At 39.8% G+C, this 20,351-nt stretch overlaps 1 protein-coding gene across 2 annotated transcripts in view; it reads right to left on the bottom strand.

The window, feature by feature from the left end:
- Nucleotides 1–20,351, bottom strand: part of COL5A1 (collagen type V alpha 1 chain) — a 1,013,097-nt gene that overhangs the window by 199,973 nt on the left and 792,773 nt on the right. For both annotated transcript variants that reach the window (XM_044058757.1, XM_044058756.1), the window contains exons 33-36: nt 14,500–14,544; nt 14,250–14,303; nt 10,322–10,366; nt 1,881–1,934 (exon numbers count right to left, since the gene is read on the bottom strand). In XM_044058757.1, coding sequence (XP_043914692.1) covers nt 1,881–1,934; nt 10,322–10,366; nt 14,250–14,303; nt 14,500–14,544 — 198 coding nt within the window. The remainder of the gene's footprint in view (nt 1–1,880; nt 1,935–10,321; nt 10,367–14,249; nt 14,304–14,499; nt 14,545–20,351) is intronic.

The raw sequence follows: 20,351 nt of genomic DNA, 5'->3' as shown, positions 1-20,351 counted from the left end.
TATTTTCATTCAATTTAATCTTCTAACTACATATTTGCTCTGTCTCACTTAATCTGATCAAGATTATAGTATGTCTTAGGAATCCATACTTTCCTCCCCTCTATAAGACATAGCATCTAGCTTTGGTATTATTGTGGAATACTTTCATCTGTGCTCAAATCCTTTGCTGAGAGGTCCATTATGATGACTTTTGCTCTTCTGCTCAGGGACAGGCTTTCATTTTTCCAGTTCAGCAACCCAAGTCCAAATTGCAGTCGCATTTTTCCAAGTTTTATGGGACTTATTTTTATCAGACACAGATAAGGTTCTGCAGTTGAAAACAATTCTCTACTACTGGTGAACAGTTTGGGAAAATAAGTTGAGCTTTGAAGATGTGTGAATTAGTTCTCTTCAGCAATCAGGCAACATGACTTAGATATACACATGATTTCCAATTTAAGCTGCAGCATAACTATACACTTGTCAAAAACGTAGATGCTACTGCAAAAACTGCAATAAATGCCTCCCACAAAATGGAAGCTGCTGTTAACTTTCCAAACTAAGGCAGTAAATGCAGACTTAAAATGGAGATAGTGCCATGTTCACTTTTGAATATGGTTATATGCTATATTAATTTGATACGATAGGCATATTTTGCAGAATGTTCAAAGTCCCATAACAAATTTAATGGTATCTGAAGGTATTCAGTCCAGTCAGGTCTGCTGGGTTTAAACACTTTATGCAGTCTAATTTTCTTTATCATGTAAGCCGGAAAGCTTTGCGTCCTTTGATATATACCATTGGTTAAAGGTTGAGATCTGAAAATCAGCCTTGTTCTGAGATACAATTTTTATATTTGCCAAACACTATCATATTCAGGGATCTAGACCCATTTTTTATTTTTTACTTACACTTTACTAATGATATGCTAATCTACTGCCACCTCAGTGGTTAAACGTTCCTCATCACAGCTTCAGGCTCTGATGTTCATTCTTAGTCTCTACTCACTGTCTGTGTGAAGTTTGTATGTTTTCCCCATGTCTACATGGGATTTTGTCACGTACTTTTGTTCTCTCCATTATCCCAAAAAAGCCCATCAGGCATTATTGCTTACATATATTCTTTTCCGGGCTATATTTCTATTTCATGAACAAAGAGGATTGTGATTCATTAATACTGTATTTGTTAGTTTTGTGAACTGTAACATGTAAGGGAGTCAACAAAATATTGTATGAATATGGCATGCCAGGGCATACCCATGCAAAACCCTCTGCATAACAACTTTGTGTAGTGCAAGCTTCAAGAAAAAAACTATGCAACAAACTAGGTAGAGAATGTATTTCTACATACTCAGATGAACTTTCCAGAAGTGCTATCATGCCTCTCAACCTCTTAGGGCAAGTAATCTGGACAAAGCCTAAAATAATGGGGAGACAAGGGCCCAAAAATAGGGAGACATTTAAATATTGCTCTTATAAACTTAAAAAGTTGCTAGAATAACATAATTTGTATAAGCACACATTTTTTGAAAGATATGAAGGCTGAAACTCAAATGTGTGTCATTATTTAGTGTCTTCGATGCTCAGTGCTTTGCCATAAAAAACACAAATTTTATGAGTAGATAAAAAATGAGGCAAAAATCTGGATATTCTGTGAAAATCTGGACAGTTGAGAGTTATGAGTACCACTGACTGGTCTAATTCTGAAAGCTTTTAATAAGTTACTTCAAACCACATAATTTCCTACTGATTTACAAATTGATGACATTTATGCAGAGAGAGAGAGAGAGAGAGAGAGAGCAGGACATCTGAGCTTCTACTATGGAGCAAAGTGGTTACAACTTCTATTTACACTCAAAGAGATAGTTCATGCTTAGAAAATAAAATGAACATGTTACTTACTGGAGGGCCTTTTGGTCCTGGAAATCCAGTTGGTCCCTGTGATCCTGGTGGCCCCTAAAGTGCAAATATAAAGTATAACTATTTAGGTAAACAAATATATGACCAGCAGGTATAAATTGCAATGGCTTTGTTGAAGTGTGACTTAAGGATGTGTAGACTCCACTGGGTGTCAGCATTGCAGCTGATCAAGCTAACCCTCTCCCAAGATGGGTAGTGAACCAGTGACAGACATTCAGTCCCACGCCTTCCCTCCAGGCTTTTCCAAAAGCTGGGCCACTAATCATTCTTAGGTCATCTTGGTCACAGTTGTGCCTTCATCCATTGGTGACCCTAAGTATATTGTATAACCTCCATGACATATCATGCACCACTGAGAATTAGTTACAATGTTACTATGCTGTGTGCCTGTACATGTACCTTAAACTCCTTCCAATTCACTTGTGCTCTGTTTATAAGTGGAGCTTGTCTACTAACTCCATGCAACACTGTATATGCCTTGGAAGCACAATGCCTGGTACTCTGGCCACGGATTTTAATACACTTTTACCCCAAGTGCCGACTGCTCTCTGTGTATTGAGCTTGCCCTATGATAGATGCAAGGCTGATTGAAAATGTAATGCTTCTTGAAAACAAATCAAGAACACACTTCCCATAAAACAGATCCAACCTCAAAACACCAAATCCCTCAAATGGCAAAAAAAAAAAATATATATATATATATATATATATATATATATATATATATATATATATATACACATACATACATATATATTTATTTATTTATAGATATATACACACACACACACACACACACACACACACACACACACACACACACACACACACACACACACACACACATTCCTGTATGTACTTCTGTGATTGCCTAATAGTAAAAAAAAAAAAAAAAAAAGTAGCCGCTGATTTAAAGTAGCTAGGTTTAGACAGTTACAACCAGTCCATGATTATCTGTTGGGAAACTATATAGCTGGGGTACAACCTGGTGTTCTGTGCACATTTCAGCTTCATATTTACTCTCCAGAGTGCCTTATTATGTTTATGTTAGCTCACTGTGCTGCCCTTATATATGCCCTACCTGGCCTTCTGCAATATCTCTCTTTGCTGCCAATCTGTGAACTTGTAGCAGTCACTGCACCATACAAATGCATGGTACACAGTCTTTCTGCTGCATTATGTCTCATTTACTCACTGTTGTACAAACTGCCCAGTGGATGTCAGGTGCATGATGCCATCCATACTATGGATAGTACAATGTATCGACAGCATCTCTGAATGGCACACAATGTTTCTACCCCCTACAACCATGTACTGCTATTAACTGATGACTGAGGAAATCTGGGGAGATATACTTTTTTGTCATACGTTAGTGAACTGTTACACTAATACATGCTAACTGTGAGTCATATACTGTCCTTGTTACAGAAAAATAAACTGCTCTAAAGATGTACCACCTCTAATGACTTTGTCTACTAACCCTCATCACCACAGTCACACTAATGTGAACTTACCAGCAGTGTCACATGCCACCTGTTGTACAATGTGTGTTATCCCAAAGAATTACATACTTGAAACACTAATCTGTGCCACCACATGGTCAAGTGCCTTCCTTGCTACAGCAAGAAAGTTATGTGTGACAGTTGCAGCTAGTATTGAATTGGCATAACTTGTCTGTGTACTTTCTGTTTAAGAATATAATGCTACCAGCTATGTTACACAAATGCTGCATTTTTTAAAAAGCATTTTCTTTTCCACAGACTATTTATATATATGATTAAAACCAATGATGATGTGTTGATACTTAAAAAGGGTGCCAAGAACTTGTACATGTGTCTGCTTAAAGGTGTATATGGCTGAGCATCTCACAGCCCTGTGATTATTTGCCTAGTATTCCTATTTATTTATGTTCTACTTATCCTTCAGTTATGCAGCACAGTAAAAATGTATCTATTGTAATTACAGCTGTCATGCTCACTAACTGGAATGCTGCAGAATGGATGCATAATTCTGGTATTCAGGATTTAAAACTTGTAATATAATTTCAGAATAAGCAAAATGTTTGAGCAGTTCTAGACTGCCCCTATGGACATGAGCAGAAGTCATATTCACTGTGAGCATTTTGTTAATTCTGTTAGTAAGAGGTTGATATCTCCTTATCATCCCCCTTCCACCTCTAAAACTACACAGGAATGGTGGTTAAGGGGTACCATGAGCTTCTAATTTCTAATGAAATTAATGGCAAATACCAGAAAATAAACACTTGTGGTAGGATATGTAGGGTAGTTTCTATGACACAAGCTTGTGCTGTTCAGAACTTTTGCATAATGTGCAGTTACACAAACTTAGAGCAATTTGGTAGTCGATATGTGCCACACTCACTACTGTATTCAGTCTTTGTACAGTAACGTGCTAAACTATATTTGTATACAGTATCTGTTACAATGAAGTGTACTGCTGTTTTTGTTCTATCTCTGTTGCTGAAGCATGTGCTATCATGTTGTTTTGTGCAGTATATATGATGTTACTGAGTGCTGCTCCATCAAATCATTTGCCATCTCTGACGCACTGGTTTGTGTATCAGGTGTGATAAATTAGTGTGTCTACCTCACAGATCAGTACCACACAACATATACTGCATGACACAGTCATGGGACATCTCTTTTAGAGTGATTGTTGCCATAAACTCATACATAATCCCTTGTAATACAATATGACATCACACAGTCACATACTATTTCTGCTATACATACTGTCTGATAATACACATCTCTGTCTGCTGTATGAATTTATTTATTTATTTTATTTTACATTTCTTAACTGCGAAATTCCGACTGGAGCAGGTCCATTTTCAGCGGAGGCCTGGGGAAAAAAGCTCCGGCATCAAGTTATACAAATACAGTACATCCAGCATAATACACAAAACAGGTTACATCATGTATATTGAGCATAGTAATATAACAAGAAGTTAATAAATCACTCCAGGTAAAAGAAGATATAGAACATAGGTAAAAAGACAATGTCAGTTACAGTACATCTAGCATACTACACAAAACAGGTTACATTATGTATGCTGAGCATAGTAATATAACAAGAAGTTAATAAAACACTCCAGGTAAAAGAAGATATAGGACTTAGGTAAAAAAGACAATGTAGTTATAGACTGGTGAGAGTATAAAATATATCACGTAAGATTCTAAGATTCTACAGTTAAAAGTACTCTTTCAGATGACCACACTTACATGGGATCAGAGATCCAGCATGTGATCAGAGGGCAGTTTGGAGAGTTGGTAGCAGTGTGGGTACGGTTATGTGATGCAAGGGCATAACCAGGTACTAAGAAGATGTGATTTGAGGTGTTTTTGAATATGTATGCGGAGGGGGCAGTGGACACGGATAGGGGAAGAGAGTTCCAATTTCTGGCAACGTTGTGGGAGTAGAGCGCTTTCCCTGCATTGTTGTTAGCCTTGGTGATGGAGAGGAGAGATTTTTCACTAGATCTTAGGTGACAGGCAACCATCAGTCCAGTGGAGTTTGCAGTGTAGACAGTAAGTAGGTTGAATAATGAGGGTTTTTTTTCAGAATATTTGAGAATATTGTAGGCTGTGCTCAGCTGGTGATAGTTAAATAGCTGGGGTAGCTCAAGCCATTTTAGTAATTTTTGTGCAGTACAGTGATGGGTTCTATAGTTTGAGCTAGTAGCAAACATTGCTATCTAATTGTAGCATGATTCTAGTTTGTCAAGGTCAACTTGTCTGATTTGGGTAAAGATTGGTGCTGCATATAATAGATTTGAGAGGAGGTGGGTTTGTGCAAGAGTGACTCTTGCTTTTTGTGAGAGAAAGGACTTATGCCTGTATAGGGAGCCTAGCTTTTTGTGTACTAGTTTTATGGTATGTGGGATGTGATCATCAAAGTGGAGATTATTGTCTATTGCAATACCCAGAAGTTTGGTGTGGTTAGAAGGGGAGATGGTGGTGCTGTCCTTAGATGTTATGGTAAAGGAGAGTTTTTTTTTATCTATTAGGGGTAAATAGTAACAGTTTTGTCTTTTTGGGATTTAGAATCAGTTGGATACCTGATATCCATTTTTCTACTGAGTTAAAGGTATCTTGAGTGAGTGTATGTAAGGTGGTGGGGGATGAGGTGGAGCAGATCAGAGTTGAATAATCTGCATACTGTATGAATGTGGCATGTTGTGTAGAGCTATTGAGGTTATTTGTGAAAATAGAGAACAATAGCGGGCCCAGTATAGAGCCCAGTGGGACTTCTATGGTGGTTGGAAGTTGTGGAGACAGAGTTCCTTTCCACTGGACTGATTGTTGCCTGTCAGATAGGTAGCTTCTGAACCAGGCTATAGTAGAGGAGGTGAAGGATAGTGATGTTAGTGAGTCTAGTAGAATGGAGTGGGAGATCATGTCGAATGCTTTTGAGAGGTCGAGGAAAATGGCTGATACATATTTGTTATCATTCCTGTGAAGGTTTATATGATTAGTGAAGGATAGAAAGGCTCTGGTGGTGTGGTGATGTGGACGGAAACCATGTTGTGTGGTAGATAGTAGATTGTGTGTGTTGAGAAATGTCATCACTTGCAAGTGTATGCATTTCTCAAGAATTTTGGATAGGGGGCAAAGGATGGCAATATGTCAATAGTTGGAGAATTCGTAGGAGTTACCTCCTTTATGGAGAGGGATGATGGGAGATACTTTCCAGAGTTTGGGTATGTAGGATTCTAGTATAGAGTGGTTGATTAGGATGGAGACTGGATATGATAGGGAGTCACTAGCCTTTTTTAGGTATGCAGTAGGTATGTTATCAGCTCCCAAGGTGGTTGGCTTTACTTTTTGGAGGAGTTTTTTAATAGTTGAGGTGGGCACTTGTGATAGGCTGAAAGAGGGGGTGATGTGGGGTGGGTTGGGTTGGGTTGTGATTGAGGTAGATTGTTTTTGGTTATTTGACTGGACAGGGCTAAGATGGACTTGAAAAAAAGGCTATTAAATTGAGAAGCTATGTCTAGGGTACTGTTAGTAGAGCTGGGTACTGGAGTAGTGGTTTTGCCTGGCTTTAGTAGGGAGTTAATGGCATGCCAGAATTTTTGTGGATTATTTGAATATTTGCTTTGGCCGCTAAGAAAATAGTTTTGTTTGTTTATTTTTTATTCTGTCTTGGCCTTGTTTCTAAACTGTTTATAGTATTGCCTGGAGCTAGGGGTTTTGTCAGTATTCCAGATTTTCCAGGCTTTATCTCTGGCTTTTAGTAAGGCTCTAGTGTCCCTACTTAGCCAGGGTGCATAGTTGGCTTTAACTCTGATCTTTCTGCTGGGGGCTAGACTGTTAAGGATGTTAGAGAAGTTAGTATTGAAGTAGTCTACTGCCTGGTCTAACCCAAGTATCCGTAGTGGTTCCCAGTTGCAGTGGCTTAGGACAGTATTTAGGTCTTGTTAGGTAAGGTTACGGTCATCTCTTACGAGTTGCAGACTACTGGTTTGGGGTGATTGGAGTGTTTGTGAAGGAGTAGGAAGGTGGGAAAATGGTCACTTAGGTCATCTGGGAGATAGCCTACTGTATGTTTGGGATAGTTGGTTAGTGTCCAGTCCATTATGGATTCTTTGTTTGTTTTCTTATCTATTCTAGTTGGTTCTTCAATTAGTTGAGAGAACCCATATAGATTGATATATGTAGAGGGGCTGCTGGAGTTACAGGCTGCCCAGTCAATGTTAAGGTCTCCTAGTAGGATTGTTTCCTGTGGTAGGTTGTCCTTTGTCCAGTGTAGGATGTCTTCTATTATGAGTGAGTTATTGCCTGGAGGTATGTAGCAGCATATTATATTGATCTTCTTGGTGTTTCTTAAGAAGAGGACAGAAAATAGGACTTCAGCATTTTGAAATGTGGGTGGTGTGGTGTGCAGGAGTTGGAGGTTAAGGGAGTTTTTAAAGAGAATGGCTACTCCTCCTTTCCTGTTTGTTCTATCAGATCTAAGTGTATTATACCCTGGGGGGGGGTCTTCATCCTGGATACTGGGTTTAAGCCAGCTCTCTGTAATGGTGAGTACATCAGGGTTGTAGTGGGCTATGAATGCATGTAGGTCTGTTGGCTTGCTGATAATACTTCTTATGTTGAGATTTAGGATCAGCAGGTCAGATATTTGTCTGGCTTAGAGAGGACCTGGATTTGGGTGAAAGTCACCAGGGGTTAGCAGAGTTTGTAGGAGTGTTAGTATGTGCTTCTTAATATTAATTGTATGTGAGCTTGGTCTATGTGTATTTTTCTTACTGTGGTGCGATAGTGTCATTTTTGGTAGCGAGTAATATGTAGTTCTAAAATTTATGATTGTGGGGCAGATGTAAAAGTGTGTGTGTGTTTGAGAGTGTGAGCTAGTGTGGGTGGCATGATAGGAGTAATTGTGCAATGGTTTGTCTGTTGGTAAGGAAATTAGGAAGGTTAGTGATAGCAGAGCTAGTGTTAGGGATGTGAGTGTGGGTAACATGATACTACTTTGAGTGATAAGAACAACTAGGATTCCTGGTTGGTTGTGTGTAAGGGTGGAGTTGTGTTGTCTGGGAATGTGTTGGGTGTGGGATTAGTGTGGGAGGGAGGTAGGATGAGTGGCTTGGGTTAGTGGTTAGGGAATTAGGGGTTGGACTACTGGTCAGGTGATTAGCGGTTAGAATAAAAGTAGAAGTAGTGGGGGAGGGCGGAAACTGGGGGCAGGGAGGGGAGCGGAGTGAGCCGAGTGAAATGAGGTGAACAGAGCGGGGCCAGCTAGACCACGAGATTTTTGGAAAAAACAATCAGTCAAACCCTTCGGTATTTGTTACCTACAGGATATGGGTTCAGAGTATAATTTGCAGGGCTATATGTGGAAGTGGGAGAGCAGAGTGAAAATACACTGTTCAGGGTGGCATTACTGTGATACCACTTTTACCCCCACCCCACACCCCCATTTAACAATCTACATATACAGGGATGTTCAAGGAACATTGCTCTAGATATGATGAACTTGCATCAATAGTATGATGACAACTGGAACTGCTGGTATTATAAATGTATAGCACAATTAAAACTGCATTGAAATCACTGACTGCATGCACCTGGGCAGAATTATTGAGCACCACAAACTTTTCCATTAAGGTGAACTAACAATTTAACCATGTAATAAACAAGCATGTTTATTTTTTCAAATCAGAATTAAATGACTAACACAGGAAATATGTGTACAATGGTGAAGTAGGACACAGCTGAATACAGCTGCATAAACTCACTCCTAAAACCATTTAGTGGATATTTTTTGCTCATTTCTACATTTCTGCTTTACAACTTTATAGCTGTCATAGCACAGATGAGCTTTGAATAACCCAACATTACATACCTCTTTGTTACAGTATGACCCATTTTAACTGATGTATTTACTTTTTTAAAAAAAATCAACAGAGTTCTAATAATTGCTCTGCTTGAAAACCAAAAAAACAAAGTCACTTTCTGGAATTTATCCATCTTGCACAGTTTGCTGCCTCTGCAAAATATATTTTTTCTCATTTTAATTTCTTTTTTCTTCATTCTTGACATATATTATTTAATATAGTCTATTTACGTGTTTACAGCCATTGAAAAATATGAAAGTAAACACAAAACAGAAATTTTGCTTTATGTGACATACTCCCCAAAATTGAAATTACAGCTAAAATATCATTACTTGAACCACTTAAGTTGATTGCTTTATTATAATTGTTTCCTGCATTTTGTAAACAGTTTACCCTGTATGCTTACATTTGCCTCTTCCTCGCCAGATATGACCAAAAAAGAAGAGGAGAAAGCATTTCACGTAAAATATTAACATTGTATTGTAAACCAAACAAATGGCTTTCCGTGACAGTGACAGTAAAAGTCATTCTGTAGGAACATTCATGCTGGCTAGCAATTACAAGAATGTGGCTTAGTGTAACACAGTTGCTTTCTTTATTTTGTAACTTAAAACATAATGTGCTGAGAACAGCCGCTACTTAAGAAAAGCAGGGAAGAAGAGAAAGACTGCTACTTAAAAAGAATAAAAATAAAATGCTTATTCAGTCTTCATCTCTTCTGTAACTGAAAATAACATAAATGCAGCCTAAGAAAACCAGAGTCTTCTGTAAATGTTGTTCTTATTCTGCAGGTCAGTTTAAAAGCTTACTGAGTGGATGGCATTACTACATGTGGTGTTCTTTGGGGTGCTATGGTTCCATAAAGAATGTTGCACATGATAATCAAGGAACACCACTAAAGGTATCAGCTCTATTTGTTTTTGGTAACCAAAGTTTGTTGTACTCTCACATTTAGCCAGATATAGACAGGAAAGAATGAAAGACAGTGCCATACAGATAAACAAAGTGCATGCGTCAAATTATGGAACACATTGACAAAAATTATACACTTAAATTCACTTACCCTCTCACCTGGGGGACCAGGAGGCCCATCTCCACCTGCTGTACCCTGTGGAAAATAAGCATAGAATATTTTAGCAATAATCAAATATGGAATCAGAAATTGTACACAGGTTGTCTGTGCCAAAAATCGCTGTTGATGGTAAACAGTTATCATCTGAGTATGAATACAATTTCTTTTACAACACTGTAATGCTGAAATAATGCCTGTGGCAAATAAATGTTAAAATAATAATTTAAAATAATCAGTGGACTGTTATAATGGAGAAAAACAGGAAATCATACTAAGCCCACAACAGAATCTATAGTTCAATATTGTCTGCCATTTCTTCGTATCAGGATCTGTATTACCAATATCTGAGAACCAAACAAACATCTAACAAGAATTTGCCTCAGTAGAGATGTTTTTACAAAAAAAGCATATTTTGCAGAATGTTTTTCATTTTGTCGTAATTATTTATAATTGGTGACTCTTACATGCCATGAAACTATATAAAATACTTCTCCAAAGCAGATTATAACCTCTTAAGGCATGGTACAAATAGTTTCTCTGCACCTCCTGCCTCAGATGGAATTGGCAACTATGCCAATTTCTACACCAGTGCTGTATACAAACACCTTTGTAACTGCATTGACTCGGCCATACCTGATACAACCAAAACAAGCTCCTCACGGAAGAGCAAATCTGCCTGGTGGACAACTGCCATTAACACACTTTACAATAACAGGATGAAAATGCTATCTAAGAGTAAGAGGGGGAGAGCCCTTAATTGGAAATACCCCCCCATCAGCTTAAACAAGCGAATAAGACTTCTTGTGAAGTCCTCCAAAGCAAATCCTCAACTAAAGACAACTCTAAGGCATTCTGTAGCTACATCTGTAACCTAAAAGTAAAGGCTGAGATTTGTACCAAACTGGTAGTTAATGATACCGCATATACTGAGCCTGTGGACATAGCTAACCCACTGTGCAACAGATTTTATGAAAACTTCAGTCCCCTGCCCCCGCCAGATGTAGACCATGACTTCCCTGCCACCTATCCCCTAACTTGTTTCTAAAGAGCAGGTTGTTAACACCATCTCCAAGGCCAGGAACACAGCATCTATAGGACCTGTAAACATCCTAAGCTGCATCCTACATGGGCTCCAACAAGAATTAGCAATACCACTGGCTACACTTTTCAGTCATAGTCTAAGCACTGGCTTCATCCCAGCTGAATGGAAAACTGCCACTGTTATTACCTTGCACAAATAGGGTGCTTCCACTTACTCTGGGAACTACAGACCTATTAGCCTGACTAGCCTTATCTGCAAGGCAATGGAGTGAATAATCATGGACCTTATCAGCAAAGATACAGGTAATCTCCAACTACTTAACCCCACTCAATTTGGATTTGTCAAAGGGAGATAATGCCCGTTAAACCAGGTGGACGTCTTCATGACAGTCACTAAGGCCCTGGACGAGAAGAAATCTGTGCATATAGCTTACCTAGACTTAGCTAAGGCATTTGACACTATTCCCCACTCAGGCATCATTGACAAACTCATCTCACTAGGTATCAACCCTTATATTATTAGATGGGTCATTAACTGGCTCCCTGATAGAACCCATATAAACAAAATAAGGGAAATCCACCTCCAACAGAAGACCTGTAATCAGTGGCATTCCACAGGGATCAGTCCTAGGACCTCTACTGTTTGGCATCTATTTCACTGAAGTACAAGCAAAAACTAAAGGTCTGTGGCTGACAAAGCTCGCTGATGACTGCAAACTGGGAGCAGTCATAAAATCCCCAAATGATGTCAACATCCTACTGGAGGGTGTTACACAAACAAATGATTGGTGCCAAAGTCATGGCCTTAAACTCAATGTAAAAAAGTATTATCATCTGTTTCGGTAAGGGTGATTTTCCTGCTAACTACCACATCAGTAGCAACACCTTAAGTACACACTCACTGGTGAGAGACCTGGGTACACAGGTTGACAGCAACCTCACCTTTGACCACCATGTCTCCTCAGGCATTCTATATTGCTCATCTGATAAGTAAGGGCATTGCCTCCAGAAAAAAAAGAAGTTATAACCTCCCTGTACTCTTCCCTCATCAGGCCAATAATTCAGTACAACGCCCCTTTTGGTATGTATCTTTCCAAGCACCTGCAGCAATTGGAGAGACCACAGAGGTTCCTCACAAGGACAGTTCTAGGTCTTCAGCATCTGTCATGTGGATCATCTGAAATCACTGTCACTTTACTCTGTTTTACACAGAGTACTCAGAGCTGATCTCTGCCTTGCATACAAGGCAGTCTCTGACCCTGCTTTATTGGAAATGTTGCATCTCTGTAAGCTAAATTGTACACAGGTGTTTTTGTTCTAAAGACCTTAACCTGGTATGTGACATTAAAAGAACCTGCCTGAGGGACAGAGTTGTCTCCCAGAGGTTACCGCACCTTTGAAAGAGACTCCTACTTCATGTCAAACAGAGCACCTCATTGGCCTTCTTCAAATGCAGTCTAGACTGACGTAGGGCCATTAGGCTTGTAACTTCCTATGAAAACTAATTACTGATTTCATGTGCTGAATGTGAACATTTTCTAACATCATATAAATGTTTGTACTAATGCAATTCATTTATTATACTATGCTAAGGGTACAATGATGTGCGTTATGCAATGAGGAAAGGCATAGTATCCATTTAATATATCAAATAACAAACCAGACAAAGCATCATTTAAATAATTGTAAATTCAGATAGATGAGATGTTAAATGCAATTTCTGTCATTGATCCAGACTCTTTAATCATAGCCTCAACCACTGCAAACAGCTTTTCATTTCCTAATTCCTTCAGAAAATAAAAGCAGCAACAGGAAAGACCATTGAGTATGCCTTCACAGTTAGGAGGCTATCAAAAAATGTACTGGTAGTGTTCAGGTCTGGGCAGTATGAAGCTGTGTTTTGGTATAACTCACTATGCCTAACACATGCATTTAGTTAGTAGTTCTTTTGTGTCAGATATGGTGGGAATTTGAGACCTTTTTACTGGACATAATGTTATTCCAGCTCTCAGTGCTTCTTGGATTTGGGATCCTAGATTCGTAACAGCACTGCAGATGAAATTACTCGGGTGTACAACAACATGTCAGCTACATGGAATTATGAAAATGGGCAATCCACGGTACTGTATTCAGACAAAACATTGTTGCATAAATTTCCTTTTAAATGTATGTGTGTGTGTGTGTGTGTGTGTGTGTGTGTGTGTGTGTGTGTGTGTGTGTGTGTGTGTGAGTGAGAGAGTGAGAGAGAGAGACAAACAAGACAGACTGTGGGTCACACATTTGTGCACATGTGTATGTGCTTGGGAATAGTCTGTTGCTATGCATACACTCATGTATGTAATGTTTTTAGACAGTGTATTAGGAGTGGAACTTGCTGTTTTGTACAGAAATTAGCTATGGCTAACCCAGACCAGTGTAATTTCCCAGTTAAACATGGGATTTGTTTTTACTACGCTATGATCTGCACATTACAGTCAGTGGAAATGAATACATAGATATTCATGTCACCGCATTCCTGCACATTCTTATTCTCATATTGGGAAAATGAAGCACCATTGCTCAACATAGGAACTAAAATGGAAAATAGTGATCAGAAACTAATTAACAAAGGTTTGTTCTAACTTCCTCACAGAAAAGTCATGCAGTAGTGTAAGAATGTTAAAAAATTGACGCCTTTAATTAGCGTTCCTTTTGCTTTTAAAAACTAATTAATGTACCATGTCATCCACTTGTGTGAATACAATTTTGTCATTTTTTTTCCAACAACTAAGACTTAAAAGAGATCTTATAGATTATTACGCTAGAGAAAAACTCATGTACCAAAGTCCTTAACAGCTGCGTGGCTTCCTCTAAAATTATAAGAACTTGAAAAGCGTACCTTTGGACCGGCCTTGCCAGTAGCTCCTCTAGGACCTCTTTCACCACGGGGACCCTTAACAAAAGTACAGAAACAAAACACTAAACGTCTGTTGCTACTGTGCACTTGCCAGAATTTTAGACATTGCAGATTTATGTTGCTGATTTTATTGCACTACACAAAGCAAAATATGGATCACGTGATATGCTAACCATCTTGGTTTAATTTCATGCATATCAGAAGAATTAAATTTTTTTTGAGGTGACCTTACCGTAGGACCACGCTGACCTCTTGGACCAGGTCGACCAGGTGTACCCTAAAATGACAGTTAATATCATTGGTTAGCATTCCTTTCTAATGAAGATGAAAGAACATTGAAAGAACAGCAGAAGACAAAAAGATCAGAGGGGGACTATAAATTGATGCTGTATACACAATGTTCTCAATATGCCCCCCCCCTCCCCCCAGTATTGTACAACTTGCCATGACAGAATCTTGGAAAATATTAATATATATGCTTCCAAACTTAATACTGTATGAATAATTATCTCAGCTTTTCCCACTCTGAAATCTTTTTCACTCAAATAAGAGAATTACTATTATTACTTCGGAAATTGCACTACAATCCTGCATGGTCAAGAATTAGAAAATTAGATACATAAAATTTTAAAGCAGTGTTCTCTTTAACATCTGCTGCATGCAATAAGATTTAAGCTTCCTTTCACTGCTGTCTCCTTGTGTAACCCCACAACACATACAGTGGTAAAATAAACAGAGATGGTAGCTCTACAAAAACAGACATTTTCATAAAAGAGACGAATAAACCTTTGTGGGTCAGTAGACTGTTTTATTTTATACCATTTTCATAAAAGTTTTATACCATTTTAATAAAGAAACTAACTAAATGAATGAGGCATCTTGGGCATCTGGTCATTGTCATTATCTGTGTCCTTATCCTAGCATTACTGAGCTGGAGTCAATTAAAGCGAATAAACTTCAAGAAAAACAACTTCATTTTTTTTTATAGCTAGGAAACATAGGGGAAGAGAGATTGTTACATTTAATATGACCCCTTATATTTGGTGGAAATCATCAGTGGTGTTTTACACTGCAAGTCTCAGGGAGCTATTTTTCCATAGTAATATGTACAAATGCCATATCTTACTGCTTAATTATTAATTATTATGAAGGGTTCTACTACTCTACCAGGAACTATGTGCAGTGAAATGGCTGAAAATGACAGGTTTGAAGAGACCAAATGCCAAGGACTTAAAAGTGCTTCACACAGTTTGGCATCTGCCATTTATTTGTTGAGTGCTTTGGCTGGAGAAACAGTGTTCTGTTTGCAGATTAATTACAATTAATAGATTAGCTATATATGCATTTATCCATCTGTCTAACCATACTTTAGGTGTACTCTTCTAAATGTGGTTAAATATACCAGACATTTGACAATTTAAGTGGTGTTCCAAGATTATGAATGTGGTTTGCTGACTGTAATAGCTCACATCGGATCGACATTTAATCTGTATGAATTAATCTTAGTCCAGTAGCATGCAGTTTTCCAGAGATTTTTTTCTTTAACAAATGCACTACCATACTAAAAATGTGATGCCCTAATTTATTTATCAATTTTTGATATGAAAGAGTATGATTCAAATGCCAACACTACAGAGATGTAAAGACGATTGCAAGTTGGGAGCTATTTTTAACTCCCCAATTGATGTTGACATCCTACAGAATGGCCTCACTGAGATCAATGACTGGTGTCAGAGCCATGGCCTTAAGCTCAGTGCTAAAAAATGTGTTGTCATCCGCTTTGGGAAAAACCAGGTTCCCATGAATTACCACATTGATGGTAGCCGAATGAACACAGAAGGCATTATAAGAGATCTGGGAACACAGGTTGACAGCAACCTCTCTTTTGATCACCACATTGCTACTGTGGTCAGAAAGTCCTTCTATGTGGCACATCTCATTACTAAGGGTTTTGCATCCAGGAAAAAAGAGGTCATTGTCTCCCTCTACTCTTCCCTTATTAGGCCAATCATCGAGTACAATGCCCATTTGGCATGTACCTCACTAGACACCTGCAACAACTGGAGAGACCGCAAAAGTACCTCACAAAGATGATCCTAGGCCTAAAACACTTGTCCTATATGGACAGACTCAAAAAACTCCAACTATTCTCCGTATCATATTGCCTACTTAGAGGCAATCTCTGCTTGACTTACAAAGCCATGTCTGATCCATCTCTGTTAGAAATGCTAAATCTAAAGAAATCCCAATCCCAGTGCACCACACGCTCCAGAGTCCTCAACCTCATTACCACAATTAACAGAACGTGCTGGACGGACAGGTTCATAACCCAGAGACTGCCTATGCTATGAAACAGAGTTTCCATATATGTCAAGCAGAGCACCTCGCTGACCCTCTTCAAGAGAAATCTTGATGAGTGATGGGAAACAGAAAAATCACCCCGGGAATAACTCCAGTGGCTCTTCTCAACAGAGGCACTGGGAACTAAGGTCGGGTGGCAGTATAACAGGGTAATCCTATGGCAAGGCTTGTAAAGGCCCCAGGGCCATTAGCCTAGTATATACCTATGAACATATGAATCTATTTATAAAATATCACATGTAAGTTAGTATGTAAACTATTTGCCATTTATTAACTTCATTTTTTTCATTCTGAAAGTTTCCATATCATCATGATACAGAAAAAGAAGTTATGTACTTACCATAACATTCAATGTTTGTAGTCTAGCTCACCCTTCATTCTTACACTTGGGTTCGGGGCTGAACCACGGCTCCGACTCAGCAGTTCTCTAGCTCAAAATCTTCTGGTTGGCTCGTGGCTAGGAGGTATCTCATAATTCACCGCTAACGTACCCTAGATCTTGTTTGCTGCAAGTAGTAGTTATACAGAGACAAAGAACAAACCATGTAGAAAGGTCTCAACATAGAGATAAGGCATTAGTCACAATACCCCAGGTCCTCAAGGAGGGGGCAGGAGGGAGGGTTCGTAAGAATGAAGGGCGAGATGGACTACAAACATAGAACATTATGGTAAGTACATAACTTCTTTATGTTCTGTAGTCTTATCTCACCTTCATTCTTACACTTGAGACAGCGTCCCTAGCACCTTTATCTTGGGTAGCTCACTGGAAAATGCTCCTGAGTACTGTGGAACCAAAGGAAGATCTGTTCCTGGACGCCATGTCCAATTTGTAGTGAGTAATGAATGTATGAGGTGAAGCCCATGTTGCTGCTGCACAGATGTTATCTATAGGGATCTTTGCTTGAAAGGCTACCGAAGTAGAAACAGATCTGGTACAGTGAGCTCTCACCTTGAAGGGAAGATCTTTGCCACTGGATGTATAAATAAATGAAATGCAGCTGGAAATCCAGTGAGACAAGGTGGTTTTGGAGACAGGTAGGCCCTTCCTTGCATCCAAAAAGGAAATAAACAGTTGGTCTGACCGTCTGAAATTCTTAGTTCTATCAAGATAAAATAACAATTGTCTATGAACGTCAAGCTGGTGGAATTTTACTCAGCCTTGTCAGAAAAATTAGGGAAGAAAACAGGTAATTCAATGGATTGATTAATATTGGCCTGAGAAGAGACCTTAGGAACAAATGAAGGGTTGGTCTGTAAGGAAACCCTATCTCTGTGAAACACCAAATAAGGGGGCATAATAGAGAGGGCCTGCAGTTCTGAAACTTTCCTTGCAGATGTAATGGCCACTACAAATATGATTTTCCATGATAGGAACTTGAGGTCACAAGTTGCCAAAGGTTCAAAAGGGCTCAAAGTAAGTTTCTGAGGTACAAAATTCAAATTCCAAGGTGCCACAGGGTCCATGACTGGAGGATGTAATAATGTGGCTCCTTTAAGGGAAGCTCTACACAATCTATGCGCCATAAGGTTAGGATCGTTAGCCAAATGAAAGGTATAAATAGCTGCCATTTGAACTTTAATAGTGGCAGCTGCTGAGCCTTGATGGAACAACTGAGTAAGGAACACCAAAATGGTAGAGATGGGAGCTCTATAAGGATCGAGGTTTCTCTCATGGGTCCAAAAGGAGAACCTTAGTCAGTTACTGGTGTAAGTCTTTCTGGCTGAAGGTTTGTGAGAAGATGTCAGAATGTGTACATCAGGGGAAAAGTCATGAAGCCTGACTAGAGATGGAATTGGAGCAGCCATGCTGTCAAATTGAGGGTGTGGAGAGAGGGATAGAACACCCTGATGTGTGTCAGTAAATCTAGCACTGGTCCAGAGTCCAAGGTTCATCCATTAGATGAGGTCTGAGGAAGGGGAATCAAATCTGGTGAGGCCAGTAGGGAACAATGAGGATAATTTTGCTTCCCAAGGACATTGCTTTCCGAATTACCTTTGATATCAGGGGAAATGTTGGGAATGCATACAGAAGTCCCGATGGCCAATCGTGAAGGAGTGCATCTCTGGGTGCCTCCCCTTTCGGGGGGGAATCAGGGTGAAGTAGCTGCTGCATTTGGCATTTAGAGGGGTGACAAAAAGATTGCAGCAAGGCTGACCCCATCTGCAAAAAATCTGTTCCACAATGTGAGGGTTCAGAGACCACTTGTGAGGCATCAGAATAGCCCTACTGAGCCTGTCTGCTATCACGCTGGTTTTCCCCAGAATGAGCATTGCGATCAGAAAACATTGGGAAGACACTGCCCACTCCCACAATCGAAGGGACTCTCTGCAAAGGGGATAAGATCTGGTCCCTCCTTGTTTGTTTATGTACCAAATCACCGACATATTGTCCAAGTGGATCACAATCGTTCCTAGAGGGAGTAATCTGTGAAGTGCTTGCAACACCAGAAGCACTGCTCTCATCTTCAAGATGTTGATATGCAAATGAGCCTCGCATTCCAGCCACGTGCCTTGGACTGTTCTCCCTAGATAATGCCCCTCCATCCTATCTGAGAGGCATCAGTGGTCACGGTGGCGGCAGGGGGAGACTGAACAAAAGGTCTGCCTGTGGTCAGATGACTTGACTGGGTCCACCAGCGAAGCTCCTGTCTGCACAATTCTGTTATCAGAATGGGGTGAGAAAGAGGTAGATGCTGCAGTGACCATTGGGCAAAAAGTAACCACTGCAGAACCCTCATGTGCAGTCTGGCTAATGGAACTAATCTTATTGTAGAGGCCATCGTCCCCAACAATTTAAGCACCGTCTTTGCTTTTGCCAAGTAGACTAAAAATGTGTTGCCTGAGATTCTGAATTCCCTCTATGGGAAGGTAAGCCCTCATTGTGACAGTATTTATTTTGGCGCCAATAAAATTCACATATGTAATCCCTAGCTGCAGGCAAGTAGAAATGGTGGCATCCCTGCCCTGTAATAGTAGATGCCCAATGGTGGTAGTCAGGAATCAGTCGTCCAGGTACAGAAACACTTGGAATCCAAGGCATCTCAAGTGAGCCGTTACCACTGCCATGCATTTGGTGAACACCCCGGGGGCTGTGGTAAGTCCAAAGGGCAGGGAGCAAAACTGGTAATGACTGGCCCCCAGCCGGAAGCGTGAGTGACTTCTTGATGCTCTGTCCATTTTGATGTGGCAGTATGCATCTTGGAGATCTATGGAGCACATTCAAACATCTTTCTCTAACAACGGGAGTATTGACTGCAAAGTGACCATTCGGAACTTGGACTTCTGTACAGATTCATTCAGTTTGCTGACATCCAAGATAGGTTTCAAGTCCCCTGTTCTTTTTGGCACCAGAAACAATCTGGAGTAAGTCCCTAATCCTACTTGGTCTGCGGGGACAGGTTGGATGACTCTCTTTACGAGCAACTTTTGGATTTCTAGAGTTGCTGAATCCCTGTGATTGTGTGGAACATATGGGATTCTTCTAATCCATTGAGGGGAAAAAGAGAAGGGAATATGGTATCCTCTGGCAATTATCCTTATTACCCACTCGTCTTGAGTGATATTGTGCCAGGCTTCTGAGTATAAGGATATATGTCCCCCGACTGGCTCAAGAGATGCACAGTTGGGCCTCCTTTCAGGAGCCCTGATAGGGATGATCACACGCTTCCCGTACCTATCCATCATTTGAGACTCCTTGTTCGGTGGATGGACAGTGGAGGAAGT

Source organism: Protopterus annectens, chromosome 16.part0 (assembly GCF_019279795.1).
Source record: "Protopterus annectens isolate FY-2018-M chromosome 16.part0, PAN1.0, whole genome shotgun sequence".
Taxonomy (NCBI): Eukaryota; Metazoa; Chordata; order Ceratodontiformes; family Protopteridae; genus Protopterus; species Protopterus annectens.
Note: the sequence above shows the minus strand (reverse complement) of the source record. Positions and strands in the feature narration are given on the sequence as shown.